Source organism: Accipiter gentilis, chromosome 4, assembly GCF_929443795.1.
Source record: "Accipiter gentilis chromosome 4, bAccGen1.1, whole genome shotgun sequence".
In the NCBI taxonomy this organism is placed as follows: Eukaryota; Metazoa; Chordata; class Aves; order Accipitriformes; family Accipitridae; genus Astur; species Astur gentilis.
This window is the reverse complement of record NC_064883.1, coordinates 28,591,825-28,607,384: the sequence shown is the minus strand read 5'-3', so window position 1 is coordinate 28,607,384 and position 15,560 is coordinate 28,591,825. Positions and strand designations below refer to the sequence as shown.

Below are 15,560 nucleotides of genomic sequence, written 5' to 3'. Positions count from 1 at the left end.
TGCTTGAAGAGGAGACTGCACACCATGCGCCGAAAAAAAGCCACAGTACTACATGCAGGGAAAGTTCAGGAGCTTCACACCACAGGTGTTAATTTCCAGAATCAATGGAGAAAACTGCTCAGCTACTGATCAGCCTGGATTTCATGTCAGTGACGCTTGTCATTTCACACAGCAGATTATTCGACCCAGCTCCCCTGCATTTGCCCATCACCAATCAGCAGCAAAGATTAAAAATAAAAAACCAACAAACCCAGTGGTCTATTAGCTGTTAGACACCTTGTGGGGAGCCCAAACAAGCCACCTGAAAGGAAGCAACCAAATCACAAGACCCTCTTGTTTAATGGTGATTATTGCAGATTTTAGAAAGCAGCTGGAGGTTTGATTTCTTGGACTAAGGTACCTTACGTGAAGTGGCTGGGATTGACGGAGGGGGCTCTACGCCAGCAAGGCTCTCATCCAGCACTACAAGCTCTCGGGATGGGGTCTCTGGTACTATCTGGGCAGAGAAGGGGACAGTGCTTGCCTCAGAGCTGTATGTGTTTTCAGGGATAGATTTTGGACTCATTTCACTGATGGTGTTTTCCAGCTGCTTTATGGTCTGCTCAAGGCTGTCTAGCGTTCGGTATGTACTCTGTCGAATTTCGTCAGTCCTAGACATGGACACTGCAGCTCCGGGGAGTCCTTCTTGCTTCCCAGAAGGACTTTTGTCACTGTCCTCGGGTGGAGACCTGGTGATTTCAAATCTCTTTGCTTCCTTATGCTGCTTCAGGGTCCCATCTTCCTCCTCTTCTTCATAGACCACAACCTGCAAGGTCTTCTTCCCAGTCTTGGTTCCTGTCCTTATCGCCTGCGTCAAAGCAGCCAGCTGCTTTTTAGGGAATTTGAATTTAAACTTTTTCTTAGAATCCTGCCTGCTGCCAAACTGATCGGCAGAGTCCAAGTTTGCTTCTGTGTTTAGCCCATAGATCTGACGGTATTTGTTAAAATTCGTCTTTGTACTTTCCTCTTCTGCAGGAGGTCTGGTTTCTGCAGAGTCAGAGGAAGACTGGACGTTTAATATGTACTGCTCTTTGAGACCGTGAGCCACTGAATAGTCCGCAATTGCTTTTCTGTCATTAACGACCGGTGGTTCTTCCTTCTGGCTCTCAGGGATTTCATGTGCTTCGTTTTCTTCCTCCTCCTCTTCCTCTTCTATCTTTTCATCTGTCATCATTTTCTCCAACTCCTCATCACATTCCTCAAAAATTGTAGAAAGCCGCTTATACGCTGACCTAATATCCATCGGTTCATCAAAAATGATGATGACGGGTTTTTTGTCCAGACACACCACCGGCTCTTCGCTGTCTGTGTTTTCTGGGATACCCTTCTCCGATGCCATGTCCTTTCTCGCATCGATGTTCACTGTTTGCACATCTCCACCTTTCCGGCTGACTATATCGTGAACTTCCCCACTTGAAAGGACCTGGACGGCTGTTTTAGTAATCATGAAGGCAATGTTTTCTGTGGGTGGGTTGTCTTCATTTGGAGAGCTAGCTGGAGACTCTGTCTCTTCAATGCTGTTCACACTGTTACTTCTGGACACTTTGGGTCTTAGCACAACCTGATTGTAGTTGACTGCAGAAGCTTCTTGCTCCTGCGAGGAAGGTTGAGGCCCCGTAGCCTCCTGCGTGTGCCTCATGAGAGGGGCAACGCTGCTGATGGGGATATGCTTGCCTGTGCTCTGCAAGGCTTCACCCTGCGGCAGGCCCTGGTGAGCATCTCGTGAGAGTCTGTAGTTTGGCTTTTGTTTTCCAGTTTCAACAGCTGGAAAATGGGATCCTAAAATATCTTGAGACCCTCTTCGTTTGTCATCCTCTAGCAAGCTGACACCAGACAGGTTTGTGCTCATGTTCTGAAGGTTTTTCTTAGAATAGTCTCTACTGTCTACAAACAAACCCTTGCTAAATGTAGGACTGTCATTCATTGAAAAGCCAATTTTACTCTCAGCTGTGCTGGATGAATCAGAACCCAATTCTTCTTCAGTTTTCCCTTCCCTCTTCTCTTTAGGATGGTCACTATCTGTGGGAGATCCTGTTGTAGCCCCATACACCTAAGGGGGAAAGTCGGATTACTTAGTTATTCAGGGCTGTTACCTTTACAGGACTTTTTTTCCCCCAAATTAATCATCATATGCTCAGGGGAAGTGCAGACCTCGTGAACTCACCACTCTGTTTACTGCTGCAGAGGCATGTCTGAAGTTGTCATCTGATTCCTGCCTTTCTTCGGGGCAAAATTCCAAATTCTGGCAGAACAGTGCATGATGTTACTGCTCAGTGCTGTGCACATGGCCAGCATGGGTTGTTATCTAGGGCTCCTGTTTTAACAAGGCCTCCAGAATATGCAAAAGCACACCAATTACCTTATTTCCAACACAGTGCTACTTTGACCTGTTCACTTGCCAGCTAAAAAAAAAAATCCCTAGTTTGTATAAGATTGAAGTTGAAAAGATTCACAGTATCCGACTAAGTTCTGCTGGGACACATCAAAGGGAGCCTGATGTAGAAGGGCTGACAGCAGGGCGCTATGGCTTGCTAGCTCACTGGAGAGCCAAATGCGAGAGTCTGGCTACCCTGAAAGGAAGTTTTGTACCGGTAAAAGCTGATTTTCAAATTACAACATTTTGCTGCTTCTAATGTTGCTCACACCTGAGCAGCACAGTCAATATGATCACAGCCTGAGCATTTCTAAATCCTTGCTGCAGCTAAAAGTACTCCTTCAAAATAACCAGCGGCACCCTGCAGCGCCTGTGGAAGTGCAGAATGAAACATTGAGCTACATTTATACTCCAAACATCACACAGAGAGGTCATCCACTAGCTCAAAAGTAGTATATTCCCAGCAATGCAAATTTAAGGGGACTTTTCTCTTTATTTTCAAATGAGCTCCCCCTGGAGTTGCTGTTTCACAATACCAGGCTTTTCTTTGGGGCTTGGTTTGCTAAGTGCTAGTGACAGCTTAGGATAAACACCTATCATCAGGGTAAGGGAATGACCTGAAGAGACACCATGCCTCTGAACTAGCAAAAGAGAAATCTACAGTCAAAAGATGGCTCGCCAAGAAGGAAATGAATCTGGCCCTGAGTGCCTGAAGGCAGTGAGCCAAAAGTGTTACTGCTGACATTGCTTGAGACTAGAAGCTGACTCCTAATGCACCAGAAGGACAGATTATACTTATATGAGCATCAAGATGTGCGGATCAGTCAGGATAGTTGCCATCCCAGCTGAGATGAATGAGTGACGGTACAGAAATCCACAGGTTGGCTAGTGCATGCACTCCCCATGCATACAGAGGTTCACAAGGTATAGTTTCTACATCTCATTTGATATTTTTCTTATATACTGTCTGAGGATTTTACACAGAAAAACTTTACACACAATCAAAATGTAGGAGTAAGTAAGTCAGCAATAGACCAGAGTCACAGTTCGTCTCTACAAAGGCTTATTAGCAGTAACAAGGCTGTGCAGCGCTCCACAGATACCTTGACAACCCTCGTATTTCTAAATGAGGAGGAGCTATCACGCAAGGCAGCCACAGCCAGCGAGGCATCAGTGGGCAGGCTGACATTCTCTGCACTTCATGCTGAGAGCTGGTATCAGAACAAACCACCAGGGCTTGTGATCACCCCAGGCCCAGACTTGCTAAGTGGTGAGTGCCTCCCAGTCCCATTACATGTCAGAGCTCCCAGAATTAGGGCAGGCCACTTAATGGCACTTGTGGCCTGTGGATATGCTGAGTCAGTGACTGAGTGCCCATTTCTCTGTATCTTCTTTTGCAAGTTCCACTTCTTGTTCCAAGCATCAGTGCTACATCTCCTGGTGTCATTGTACAACATATCTCATTTTACGAAATGCTGCCTTTCTACTAAAAAATAAAACCATAACAAAATCCATTTCCTCTATGAGTTTATCATGACCATAAGGCTCCATATTTAAAGCCAATAAACACTTTGTCATGTCAGATGACAAAACCAGATCTCATTAACCTTAATTTCCTGGACTCTGTGTTATTCCAATAAATAGCAGCTTATGGCAATTACTTGGCAGCACCTTTCAAAGAAACATTTGTGCTACAGGATGTACAGTGTCTTGTGTGGTGGCTCAGGTTTTCATGTAACAATATGATCATCTCATTTTGACCCCAGTAGTAATGAGGATGAATAGAGATACATTCACACTTTTTTTCCTCCGTAACACTGTCATACACTCCACAACAAAGCAATTTTCCCTGTTACTCATACCCATGAACTTGTACCCTCACCCAGCCAGGTGTTTGCAGCTTTAGACCAGAACTGCTGTTTGGGCAGCTCCAAGCCAAGTCCTTGTGTGCAGTCCCCTGACCTGGCAGCAGTACCTTCTGAGGGAGTATGGATTTTGATGCTAATAAATCAGACACCACCATCTAGGTGTCACCTTGTGCTTTACGGCTGCAGTGCCCTATGCAGATGCAGCTAACTGTGGTTCTACAGAGGGATCTGGACAGGCTGGATCGATGGGCCAAGGCCAATTGTATGAGGTTCAACAAGGCCAAGTGTCAGGTCCTGCACTTGGGTCACAACAACCCCATGCAACGCTACAGGCTTGGGGAAGTGTGGCTGGAAAGCTGCCTGGCGGAAAAGGACTGTTGGTCAACAGCCAGATGAATATGAGCCAGCAGTGTGCCCAGGTGGCCACGGTGGCCAACAGCATCCTGGCTTGTATCAGAAATAGTGTGGCCAGCAAGACTAGAGCAGTGATTGCCCTCCTGTACTGGGCACTGGTGAGGCCACACCTCAAATCCTGTGTTCAGTTTTGGGCCCCTCACTGCAAAGAAAGACATTGAGGTGCTGGAGCGTGTCCAGAGAAGGGCAACAAAGCTGTTGAAGGGTCCGGAGAGCAAGTCTTATGAAGAGCGGCTGAGGGACCTGGGGTTGTTTAGCCTGGAGAAAAGGAGGCTGAGGGGAGACCTTATCGCTCTCTACAACTACCTGAAAGGAGGCTGTAGCAAGGTGGGGGCTGGTCTCTTCTCCCAATTAACAAGTGATAGGACAAGGGGAAATGGCCTGAAGTTGCGCCAGGGGAGGTTTACATTGGATATTAGGAAAAATTTCTTTACTGAAAGGGTTGTCAGGCATTGGAACAGGCTGCCCAGGGAAGTGGTTGAGTCACCATCCCTGGAGGTGTTCGAAAGGCATGTAGGCAAGGCATTTCAGGACATGGTTTAGCGGGCATGGTTGACGGTTGGACTCTATGATCTTAAAGGTCTTTTGCAACCTAAACGATTCTATGATTCTATGATTCTGATTCTATGTTTAGGGCAGCTGGGTTGTCTCCCTTGGGGATCTGGCAAAGTAATTTTCTCTCTCCTTGCCTCAGTTTCTGTTAAATGAAGTTGAAGTACAATGTCTCCTATAAAATCCTTGGGAGCTACTCATCATGCTGTGTCAGAAAAGGTACTACTGCTATTTGCAATTTGCATACACACACAACATGCATGACAAAGTTGAAATGCTGTACTGAAGAGCTGTGTTTCCTTCCCTACCATACCCCCCATCATTGCAAGCTGGCATTTGGCTGACAAGTTGTCATGCCTGCATGACCCCCTAAACCCAGCAATGATTCAATTCATTATTCTTAAACTTAAAAAAGAGGTCTACAAAGGTAGAAATATTTGTCCTTTTCTTCATCGTGCACATTGGCTGCCCACTAAGACCAGTCAACTCAATTGACAACACCAGTCCAGACACAGCTGTGAAATTCACCCCAACTTGGCTATAGTGTCAGACACGTGATACCTCTTCTAAGTCCCGTGACCAAAGAGTGAATCTTGGCCATTAACTTTCAGAGTAAGGGCAAATTTGGCCCATCCACCTTGACTCTGTCTTCCAATAAACTGAATGAGATTTCTGAATATCTAATAACTATTTCTGGGACCAACAAATAAAACAAAATAAAGCAGAAATTCTCTAAAGTGGCTCTTGAGATTGAGAGGAACCACTGATTCTCCTCAAGACAAGAACAAAACTTAGGAGAGATGCTTCACCATCCATTGCCAGAACAGCATTGGAAGGATATTCTAAGGAGTATGAGCATCTCTTTGGCAGAAACTGATGGATCCTTTTTTAATTTTGGTTTCACGGAATCATAAAACTTCATGCAACCATTGTGTAATTGCTGATGAGACACATAATGTAGACTGATATAATGTTCCACATAAGCTTTTCTGAGCCATACTGAGATAAAAGGAAGGAAACCACTGAGCAGTGGTGGGTGGGGGTTAGAGAGAACAGGACACAAGATATAAGATTAGTTTTGAAGGAAAGAAGGTTATGCCAAGACCGGGTGGCATGTTTACAAACGCCACTTGTTACCTTCTTTTCCTTGTGATGCATTAAAGTCCCAGGCCTTATGTCTTTAACATGTGTGTCATTTCTGGACTGTTCAGCATGACTGTTTGAGTTTACATCCATAAAAGAGCACTTCTGGAAAGCCTAGGAAATAAATACTACAGGTTATCAGGAGACCAAGAGCTTTTACACAGAAAAGTCTGGAGATGACCAACTTCAAAGAGAGCATTTGTTTGTAACATTCACAGCTCAACAATACTATCTACAAGCTCATGAGATAATAGAGATTTTAGACTATCAGACTAAGAGAAATAGGATGTCCCCTCCAGTCTGCCAAGATTGTGCTCAAACTCATCACACTGATCTCAATGTTCCCTGCAGGGAGATGAGATTGATTTCTGTTTTTACAGATGGGGAGATGAAGGCACACAGAGGTGCTGCAAACTATCCAAACTTAAGTAGGAAGCCCACGACAAACTTTGTGTTTGTGACAGTACCTACTTCCTAGTGGCTGATAATCATGCAAGAGCTACATAACTCCACTTCTCCCCACACAAACTGTTATTAAAACTTTAGACCTGGAGACATGTGTCTGCCACAGTCTTCACTAACACTCCAGATGGTGACAGTCCCATATGGAATATATGGGCTTGGGGACCACTGGCCTCCCACCATGTGTACCCCAGGGCATGGCCTGGACTTTTCAGCGCTTTATTTTGCTATCCTCTTTCCATTTCCTTTGGGTTTCTCTATTCAACTGGCTCCCGGAGGCACAGAACTATCACTGCCACCACAGCACAATGCTGGCTGCGAGTTTTCATCACCAGGATTTCCGCAGGTCCCTACTGGCATGGTCTGCCTTCAGTAAGATGTACAGGCAGGACACCTCTGCCAGCCAGAAGAATGAGGGAGGAGTGCTTACGGGAGTCAAACACACCGTGATATGCAAGATTATACTCTTATAACATGTATCAGGGAAATCAGTTAATTCCTGGCAACTGTCATGGAATAAATAGCCCTGATTACAGATTAGAATCAGGGCTGTTCTTTAAATACTGTATTCCTCATATGTATTGCATGTTTATGCAAAATCAGAAAAGTAACAATAATGAAAAAATCCAGTGCAAAAATCAGGGTGTAGAGTTTCTTTTGGTTTTCCATTACATCCTATTTGTGTGTGTTTATAGACTAGAGTATCTAAGACAACATGGAACTATTAGAAGAAGTAGTCTCACTCCTCATAATACAGGATATGGCCTTTCCCCAGCTTACCCAATTGTGAGACCAGTGATATGTTCTTGAGTTAGGCATACCATCTACAAAAGCATCCTCAAAGTCCTTCAGACATTAAGTGACGAAGAATCCACTATTTCCCGTGGTAATTTGTTTATTTATCACCTTTGCTTTGAATATCTGTAATAGTGTCCAAATACAGTTTGTGCTACAGCAGCTGATTATTATTATGCCTTTTCCTCCTAGATTAAAAAGGTACTTCCCATGAAAGTACCTCCACATTGTACTCAAGTCTCTTCTGAACCTTCATATTCTTAACAGCTTTTTCAAATGGGGGACTTAATCATGGATGCAGCAGCCCAGTGCAAATCTCACTGATCCTGTGCACAGAGATAAAAACACTCCCTGTTGTCACATGTACACCCAAAGCAGACACTAATTTTGTGGCAACAGCGCTGACCTGGGAGGTCCTGGCAACTTGTTACTGCAAATCCTGTTTCTTTCCAAGACATGCAGTTGTGGTCTGGCCTATATTTTGTTGTTCTTCATGCGGACTTTATATTTCAGTGAATGTATTATGACCATTAAGTGATTGCTATCATCTACCTGCTCTAGTTTGCATTAACCTGATTTAAACAGTAAGGATTTTAAATGTATTTCCAGGCTGTTGATGAAAATACAGAGTGACACTGGGCCTGTAGCTGATCCCTGTGGGACCTGACTATAAACACCTGTATCAAGGGCAGCACTTTCAGAGCCAGACAGCTCTCAATCATCCTATGATAGTTTTTTTTTTGTATATCCTGTGGTGCTAGGTTTTTATCAGAATGTTGTATGATGTTTGATCAAATGACTTTTACAAAAATATTTATAGGTATACAATTCAGTTTAAGCAGTCAAACCTGTTACCTGATCAAAGAGTGTTGTTTGCTTTGACAGATCTGTGTTCCATTACAATGTGTTTACTAGCATAACCGTTTATGCCTGTCCTTTAGTTCTTCACTGATTGAATCCTGTCCCTGATTTTCTACCATTCTGCCTGTGACTGATATCAGACTAATGAGCCTGTAGCTCCTGGATCACACAGTTTGCCCTTTCTAAAATATGGTACTCTCTCAACCTTCTAAAATATACCTGATATTTTGGTATTTGTTTAAAATGAGCACTGCTCATGCCCCAAACTAGCATTTAAACACTCATTCCCTGTTGAGCTACCATGCCTATTTCTCCTCTTTAGCTCCCCTCAGCCCCCCTTTATAGACCTTAACCTCCACTTCATTGTTACCAGTTGCAAGGCAGCCAGGTTGCTTTCCTAGAGACAGGACATAATGTGACAGTTTCACTGTCCCCAGCTCTCCTGTTGCACTAGCCATTAGCACACAAACGGGGGATAAGGGTAAACCACCGTTCTCCCTCCCTGCAAACCAGCTGTCTGAAGCACTGGTGGGTGAGAGCTGAGCAAAGGGGCAGGGTGGACCCATCGTGTGTAATGGTTATTGCTTAATGTCCGCATCTCCTGTGCTGCAAATGCTCCCTGGGCAGCATCAAACCCACCTCTTGGCAGGTGGACAGCAGGGATCATCTCATGTCATTAACAGTGCTCTGAAACACCCCAACATCAGAAGTTATAGCCAGTTAGTCAAGCTGATCCACATCTCCCTTCCTTGTGTGGGCATGGAAGAGAACAGATGGTGCCCCTGGGAAGCCGGAGCTTGCTGATGGTAGCTAGAATAGTTGGCTTTTAGTGCAGCATCACCATCACTGAACTAAACCAGCCTATGTGCTATCAAGCCAAGGACCAGCAAGAGAGCACTACTTCTATGCCACTGGCAGAGTAATGTACCAGTTACACAACAGGGAACAGCAAATGTTTCAACATTCAAACACTCTGGGAAACATTGGACCATAGCACAGAACAAGTGAGCGCAGCCCACCAGGAGCAGACCCCGTAGTCTCTGTTCCCACCGATGTTAACATGAATGACGGACTCTCACCACCTTGCTGGTCTGGTACTAAGTGAGAAATGCTAGGCCAGGAGCAATCATGCCAAAAGCATACCAATATTTTACTTGTCCCATCTACATGTGTAAGATTCTCCAGTGGCAACCACTGCATTCTTGACCATTCTTTTAGCTCCAGACCTCTTGAACAAAATTTGGGCGGTGCTTACAAAACATGTACCACCCAGTACAATAAAGTGGGACAGGGTGAGACTGGAAGACCTACTTTCCTTCACGTTCTGAGCTAGAAATTGTGCTGAGGCCCTAGAAATGATATCGGGCACAGGTGTCTTCATGTGCAATCCAAAAGGCATACCTGTAATTCTGCCATTATTTTATCTCCTTCCTCTTCCTCTTCATCTTTTGCAGCTGATGCTACATCATGTCCTGTGCTCCGAGACAACGCCTGATCCTCTTTAGGGGCTTTGGATTGTGCTATTTGCCCAGCATCTTCACTGCATTCCTACAAGGGGATGAGAAAGCACAGTCAGACAATATAGTTGAGCCTTCCTGATGCAAAGCAAACACAGAAAATTCAACACTACTGCAACTCCCATGTTGCAAGGTCCCTCTTCCTTTTTAAAGAGACTGCTACTTCATCAGTTTAAAAGCAACCAATATTGCTGATGTGATAGCATGTTCATAGATTAAAAAGCTTCCTAACTTGGACTTGCCTCCACTTCCTTCAGAGAACAGATGGGGAAAGGAAGCCCAAAGAAACTAATTTGCAATATTTTTGTAAAAATGCCCTCAAATCTGAGCTGATCTTCCCCATCTGTGTAAGGCAAGCTTTTTTTATTTTTAATCTTCTTACCACTCTAAATGAAAGCAGCCTGTGACTTGCCTTCTGCATTGCTAGGATATAAGAGCAGCAAGACTCCTGTAAACAGAACTGATCAAACCTCACTTGTTCATTTGGCCTAACAGTAGTGTTTCCTGGTAAGCAGTTTCAGTAGCCCTCCAGGATGTAGCTCTGTCCCAACTTATTTTGTGGTTTATAGACACAACCCAAGCCTGGGGATGCTTCTCTGTGCCAGCCACTTCTCAACAGTCTGATTGCCTAGAGTCTGAATCATCAAACCTTGACAGCAGCAGCCTCTTTTCTGGCTGCATAGATGACATCTCCTGATCTCGTTGTCGTTAGTCCTGACCCTGGCAGGTAACTGCGCCGTGGAGGTGGAGGGGGTGGAGACTTGGTCAGCTTGTCATTATCCTGTTCTCCATCAGGAACTTCTTCTGCAGGTAAACAGAGCAGCACAAAGTGAGCATAGGTGAAGAAGGGGAAAAAAGTAGATGCATCCCTGCCTCAACTGGAAAGGAAAAATATGTCTTAAAAGGTCCTACTGCTGAATATATATGAATAGAAACACATTTGGGATTCAAGTGGAACCGCCTCGAACGAAAGTAAACAGTGCTGCACTTGCACAGAGAAACTGGGTCACTTCACTCAGAAATTTTCAGCAAAACTCCTGCCCTCCATGCCACTGTAGCTGGATTTCAGCCCTTGGTGTACAAGTGTGATAGCAGAGAACATATTTGTAGATTAATCACTTGTAAAGAAACATGTAAAGGTGCAGGTTCAGCTGGGTACCTGCTTACAGGTAGAGTGCCCCATAGCCTCCTTTGAAGGCATGGCCACTGACATGGATACTAGCAAGACACCAAGCCTGGAGGCTTCTCATTGTTCTCGGGAATTCTGAGGCAACAGCACACATTTCTGCTCTGCCTGGGAGGTCCTGCCGGCAAGGTGCTAGGAGAGGAACTGAAGAGTTTTGTCCATCTTCTAGCTGGACAAAACTAGCTAAGTTCAGACAAAGGGTGAGAGGGAAAGTGTAAACACCGCTCTAGAGATGCCACCTCTGCAGTTCAGTGAGTCCTCTCACCCCTGAACAGGGCAGGGGACCACCAGGGGCAACTGTACTTCCTCCTCTTCTAAGACAGCATTTATTTTCACTTAACTTACTACTAGCTATTCCAGGAATGCATAGTTTTGCCTTTGAATTATCATATAAGAGCCCTATATATATTTTGCTAACCCACAAAGATTCAAATACCAAACACAGCAGCTGAGCAGAGCCAGTCCTTGCTTTCTGAGGAGAGCCTTCTGAGACAAGACCAGTTTCTCAAACTGGCATTCCCCCCAGCCCCCCATGAATCTTTCCCACCCAGCTGCCACTTCCTCTTCCCCACCGTCACTGGACAGCATTTTTTCCAGAAGCAGTATTACCCTGCTTGTGACCATTCCCTATGTGTTTCTGGTCACAGGCTAAGTACCACACACGTCAACAGCCATGTTTTCACACTGCTGTTTACGATGTTTGTTTTCAAGAGCGAGAGAACGACCTTTCTGCAGCTACTCAGTCTTATATAAACAGCTGGAATAAATATAACCCAGAAAGATAAAACCTCCTGCTTTTGGGATTACCCAGCTGTTTAGGGCTAAGTGTTTCCTCTGGGCAAATTATTGCATAACTGCCCGCTCCTGGGGCTGTGTCAGGCTCCCCCGACATGCCGGCTGGCCCCTGGGCCGGGATGGAGCCCTTGTCTGACCTGGCCTCATCTTCGTTCCCTTCTTAGCTCAAATGGTCTTTGAAGCTGCTTAAGCTTAAAGAAATGCTCAGTTGTATTATCTCCCTCCCTGGTTATCTGGCACTCACTTGCAGAATTGCAAGAAGAGTGAATTTCCAGATGCACTTTACATTAGACCACTTCTTTGGTCAATACACACCACTCAGTTTTTAGTGACATCAGATTTACTTCTACCAGCGCAAGGTAAGATATGCTACTGTAAAATCAGAGTAATTCTCTAACATGGTGTTTAGCAGACTATGATGTAGGGCCTGTGCAAATCACTACTTCTTTTAATGGGCTCAACCCATTACCCTCAAATAGGTAGCAGCTCTGACTGCAAGAACACCATAGTTTTTCTCATACTTATTAAGAGCAAGGCTTGATGAGAGACATGGAAGGCAAAGAGAGAGAATGATTCCCACCATCTCTTTCACGTCTGTGAGACATCATCCATCTCCATCTTCAAATAAAAAGGAGAAATATGAGCAAGAGAAATTGTCAGTGAGTGTGGAGGGTAAGCAGGCTATCAAAGGCTAATCACCCTCACACCCCTTAGCTGGAGTCATTAAGGAGAGGTTGTGATAGGGTTTGCTCACAGTCAATGCAATGACACTGGGCAAGACAAAACTTCAAAGCTGGATTTCTATTTTCTTTACTAAACAATTATATTTCCCCAATCTAAATGGGAAGGGAAAAAAATGAGGAAAAGACCTTATTCTAATACTTTATTTTTCCTATGGCTGAGTTGTTCTAGCATATTTAAAGAGGGAGGAATAAATGGACAAATACAACTCACTAAGTCTGAGACTACCCATGAACAAAAACATTACTTTATGGAACTTTCTTTGGTGCCAAAGGGCTCAAGCACTTCTGCGAACAAAATGGGAGTTGTTCATTGCCAGCTGTTTCACTGAGCTGAAGCATTCTTCGACAGGCACAGACAGACTGGAATGAATTTCTCCCACCACGCAAACTTCTACTTGCACCAAAAAAATCCAGCATGTCTTAAAAAGATCTCAAAATACTGATGCCTGCCTTGAGGCAGCCTTTGTAGTCAGATAAGCAAACTGTCCTTAATGGAAGTTACTATCACTCAGCACTTGCAAAAATCTGGGTAGTCTCACATATGAAGGCACAAAGAGAGATGAAGGAGCCCAGTTTCTAATGTACATGCTGAAGACATTCCCCATATTTTTCACTGAACAATCTTGATAACAAAGTTGAGTTAGAGTCAAGACATTAAAGAATTATTTACAGAGTCATCTGCAAAATTGTGTAAAGTGTGTAATTTTACTTTGTTTTGTGCTTTAGGGGGGGGGGAAAGAGTTTCTTAATTGGGTTCTGTGTGGAGAATGGCTGAGACAACATATTCTGGCAACGTGATCTATCTGGGTTCTGCAGTGAAGGCCACAGAGGACTCTGCTAATTCATGGCCAAAATGTCTTATGTGCTATATTAGTAGGTAGGTGGTCTCTCTTTCCTTGTGTTGCTCAGTTTTCTAGTCTACAGCAGACTGATACTGAAATTTTCATCTTGAATCATAGAAGAGTTGGGTGGCATGTGAGATGTTTAGCAGCTATTAAGGAAAAGTTTTGCTGTTCCCTTATTTATGTTACTATTACAGGATCCATTATGCACAACAGAAGGCAAATGTCGCAATCTCATCAAATTTCTCTTTAAATCTGCTGGCTACACACTGTGCAAAATTGTATCCTAGAAGCGGATTAGTTAACTATGCAAGTTACAAAACTTCTGTTATTGTGCTCTGCACTTCTTAAGATGTCACAGCTCACTGCACCCATATGGTATTTATTTTCACTGACTTCTTCTATTTATGCCACACATTATACAAGATAATTGTGCTGATAGCCAGTAACCTTGCTGAATGGTGCCAGAATTCTAAAATTATTTTACAAGGTTCAACAGAATTTATTTTAAACATGTATGTTGTGAAACATTCAAGGAGCTACAACTTGTCAGTGTTAAAGCTGCGCCTGTAACAAAATGCTGCATCTGAAAACACTCCTCCCAAATTCTATATGAATTTGTCTACACAAGCTCCAGGGCACTGCTTTGCAGCTGTTTACGACACCTTGAGTGCAGCATGCAGGTCTGGTGTCCACAGCTCCAGAAGAACACAGTGGAGTGAAACGAGCCTGGGGAGGGAGCAGCTGGCCTAGATGGAGGGACCAGAAAGGCTGCAAGTTTGCAGTTTGCAGCCTGTGGGGCAGGCTGAGACCTCCAGGATATGGTCAAGGTTTTATCCACTGCCTTCATGACTGTATGAAGGGAATGCAGAGCTGTTGTTTCCCAGATAGCAGAATATTAGAACTATGGGGATCCCAGTGAGGCCGGTACGAGATCAGTTTCAAATAGATGAAGAAAAGCTTTACAAGATGGGGAGCTTGCTGCCACAGCAGTGGGGATGCAAATGGTATAAGCAGGTATACAGGAATTACTGGATAAAAGGTCCGTAATGGATACGAAAAGGAGGAGGTTGGGATAGTCCCTCTAGTATCAATTGGGGGTGCTGGGGGAGTACTAGCAGACTGCAGAAGGTGGCCACATTCTGTGCTGCCCACAGCCAGTATCTCCCATTGCCTCTGTCAGAGACAGACTGCTGAGCCAGAGGGACTATTGCTTAAGTAGCTGGGTAAGAATTTTGCAGCTGACTCACATTGGGCTAATGAGGTAAATCCAAGGTTTGGCTGAGGCATCTTCTTTGCTCCTTGAACTTTGAAGAAATTCAGACAAGTATTTTTATGTTAAGTTGTGAAAGATATAGGACTGGAAGGACACCCCACCATCCTGCTACCACAAATTAGCTCTACCTATGTAATTCTTGATCAATGCTAGTCTAAGCCATTCTCTCCAATGATGGGGATCTTACATCCTCCTCATTGCCTCATACAGCCTTCTTCAGTGCTTCACTTTCCTTATCATTATCAGGTTTTTCCCCAATACTTAACCCGGATCTTCCTGGTTGCAATTGCCAACTTCTGCTGCTGTTCTACCCACACAAAGCAAGTTGGTCTTTTCTTTTTTTAGCAGATTTTTATCTATTCAGAGATTGCTTTGTCCTTCCTCAGCCTTTGCTTCATCATGCTAAACAAAACCAATTCTTTCTTTTTTGTTCCCCAGAGATCATGGGGTTTTAGAGCTCTGGTCATTATCATCACTGTCATCTTGACTCCTTCCTATTTGTTCAGTCTTCCTTGAAGTCCAAAACATTGAGTTTGGGAATTTCTATGTAAGAGCTCACCACTGCTAGGCAGATTCCTAGTGGTCTTGTAGATATTCCTGTTCATCTCATTATGATGTTTGCCTTTTTTTGCTACAGGGTTGCAGTCTGACTCACATTCAGTTTGAAACTTGATATATCTGTATCATAGCTAT

General features: G+C 44.2%; 1 protein-coding gene across 13 annotated transcripts in view; it reads right to left on the bottom strand.

Annotated features, from left to right (window-relative positions):
- The window catches only part of KIAA1217 (KIAA1217 ortholog), a 372,331-nt gene that overhangs the window by 2,529 nt on the left and 354,242 nt on the right, over positions 1 to 15,560 (bottom strand). For 9 of the 13 annotated variants that reach the window (XM_049799191.1, XM_049799185.1, XM_049799187.1 and 6 more), the window contains 4 exons: positions 10,675 to 10,829; positions 9,910 to 10,056; positions 6,385 to 6,504; positions 401 to 2,089 (listed from right to left, as the gene is read on the bottom strand). In XM_049799191.1, coding sequence (XP_049655148.1) covers positions 401 to 2,089; positions 6,385 to 6,504; positions 9,910 to 10,056; positions 10,675 to 10,829 — 2,111 coding nt within the window. The remainder of the gene's footprint in view (positions 1 to 400; positions 2,090 to 6,384; positions 6,505 to 9,909; positions 10,057 to 10,674; positions 10,830 to 15,560) is intronic. The other 4 variants (XM_049799195.1, XM_049799196.1, XM_049799186.1 and 1 more) reach the window with 3 other exon arrangements.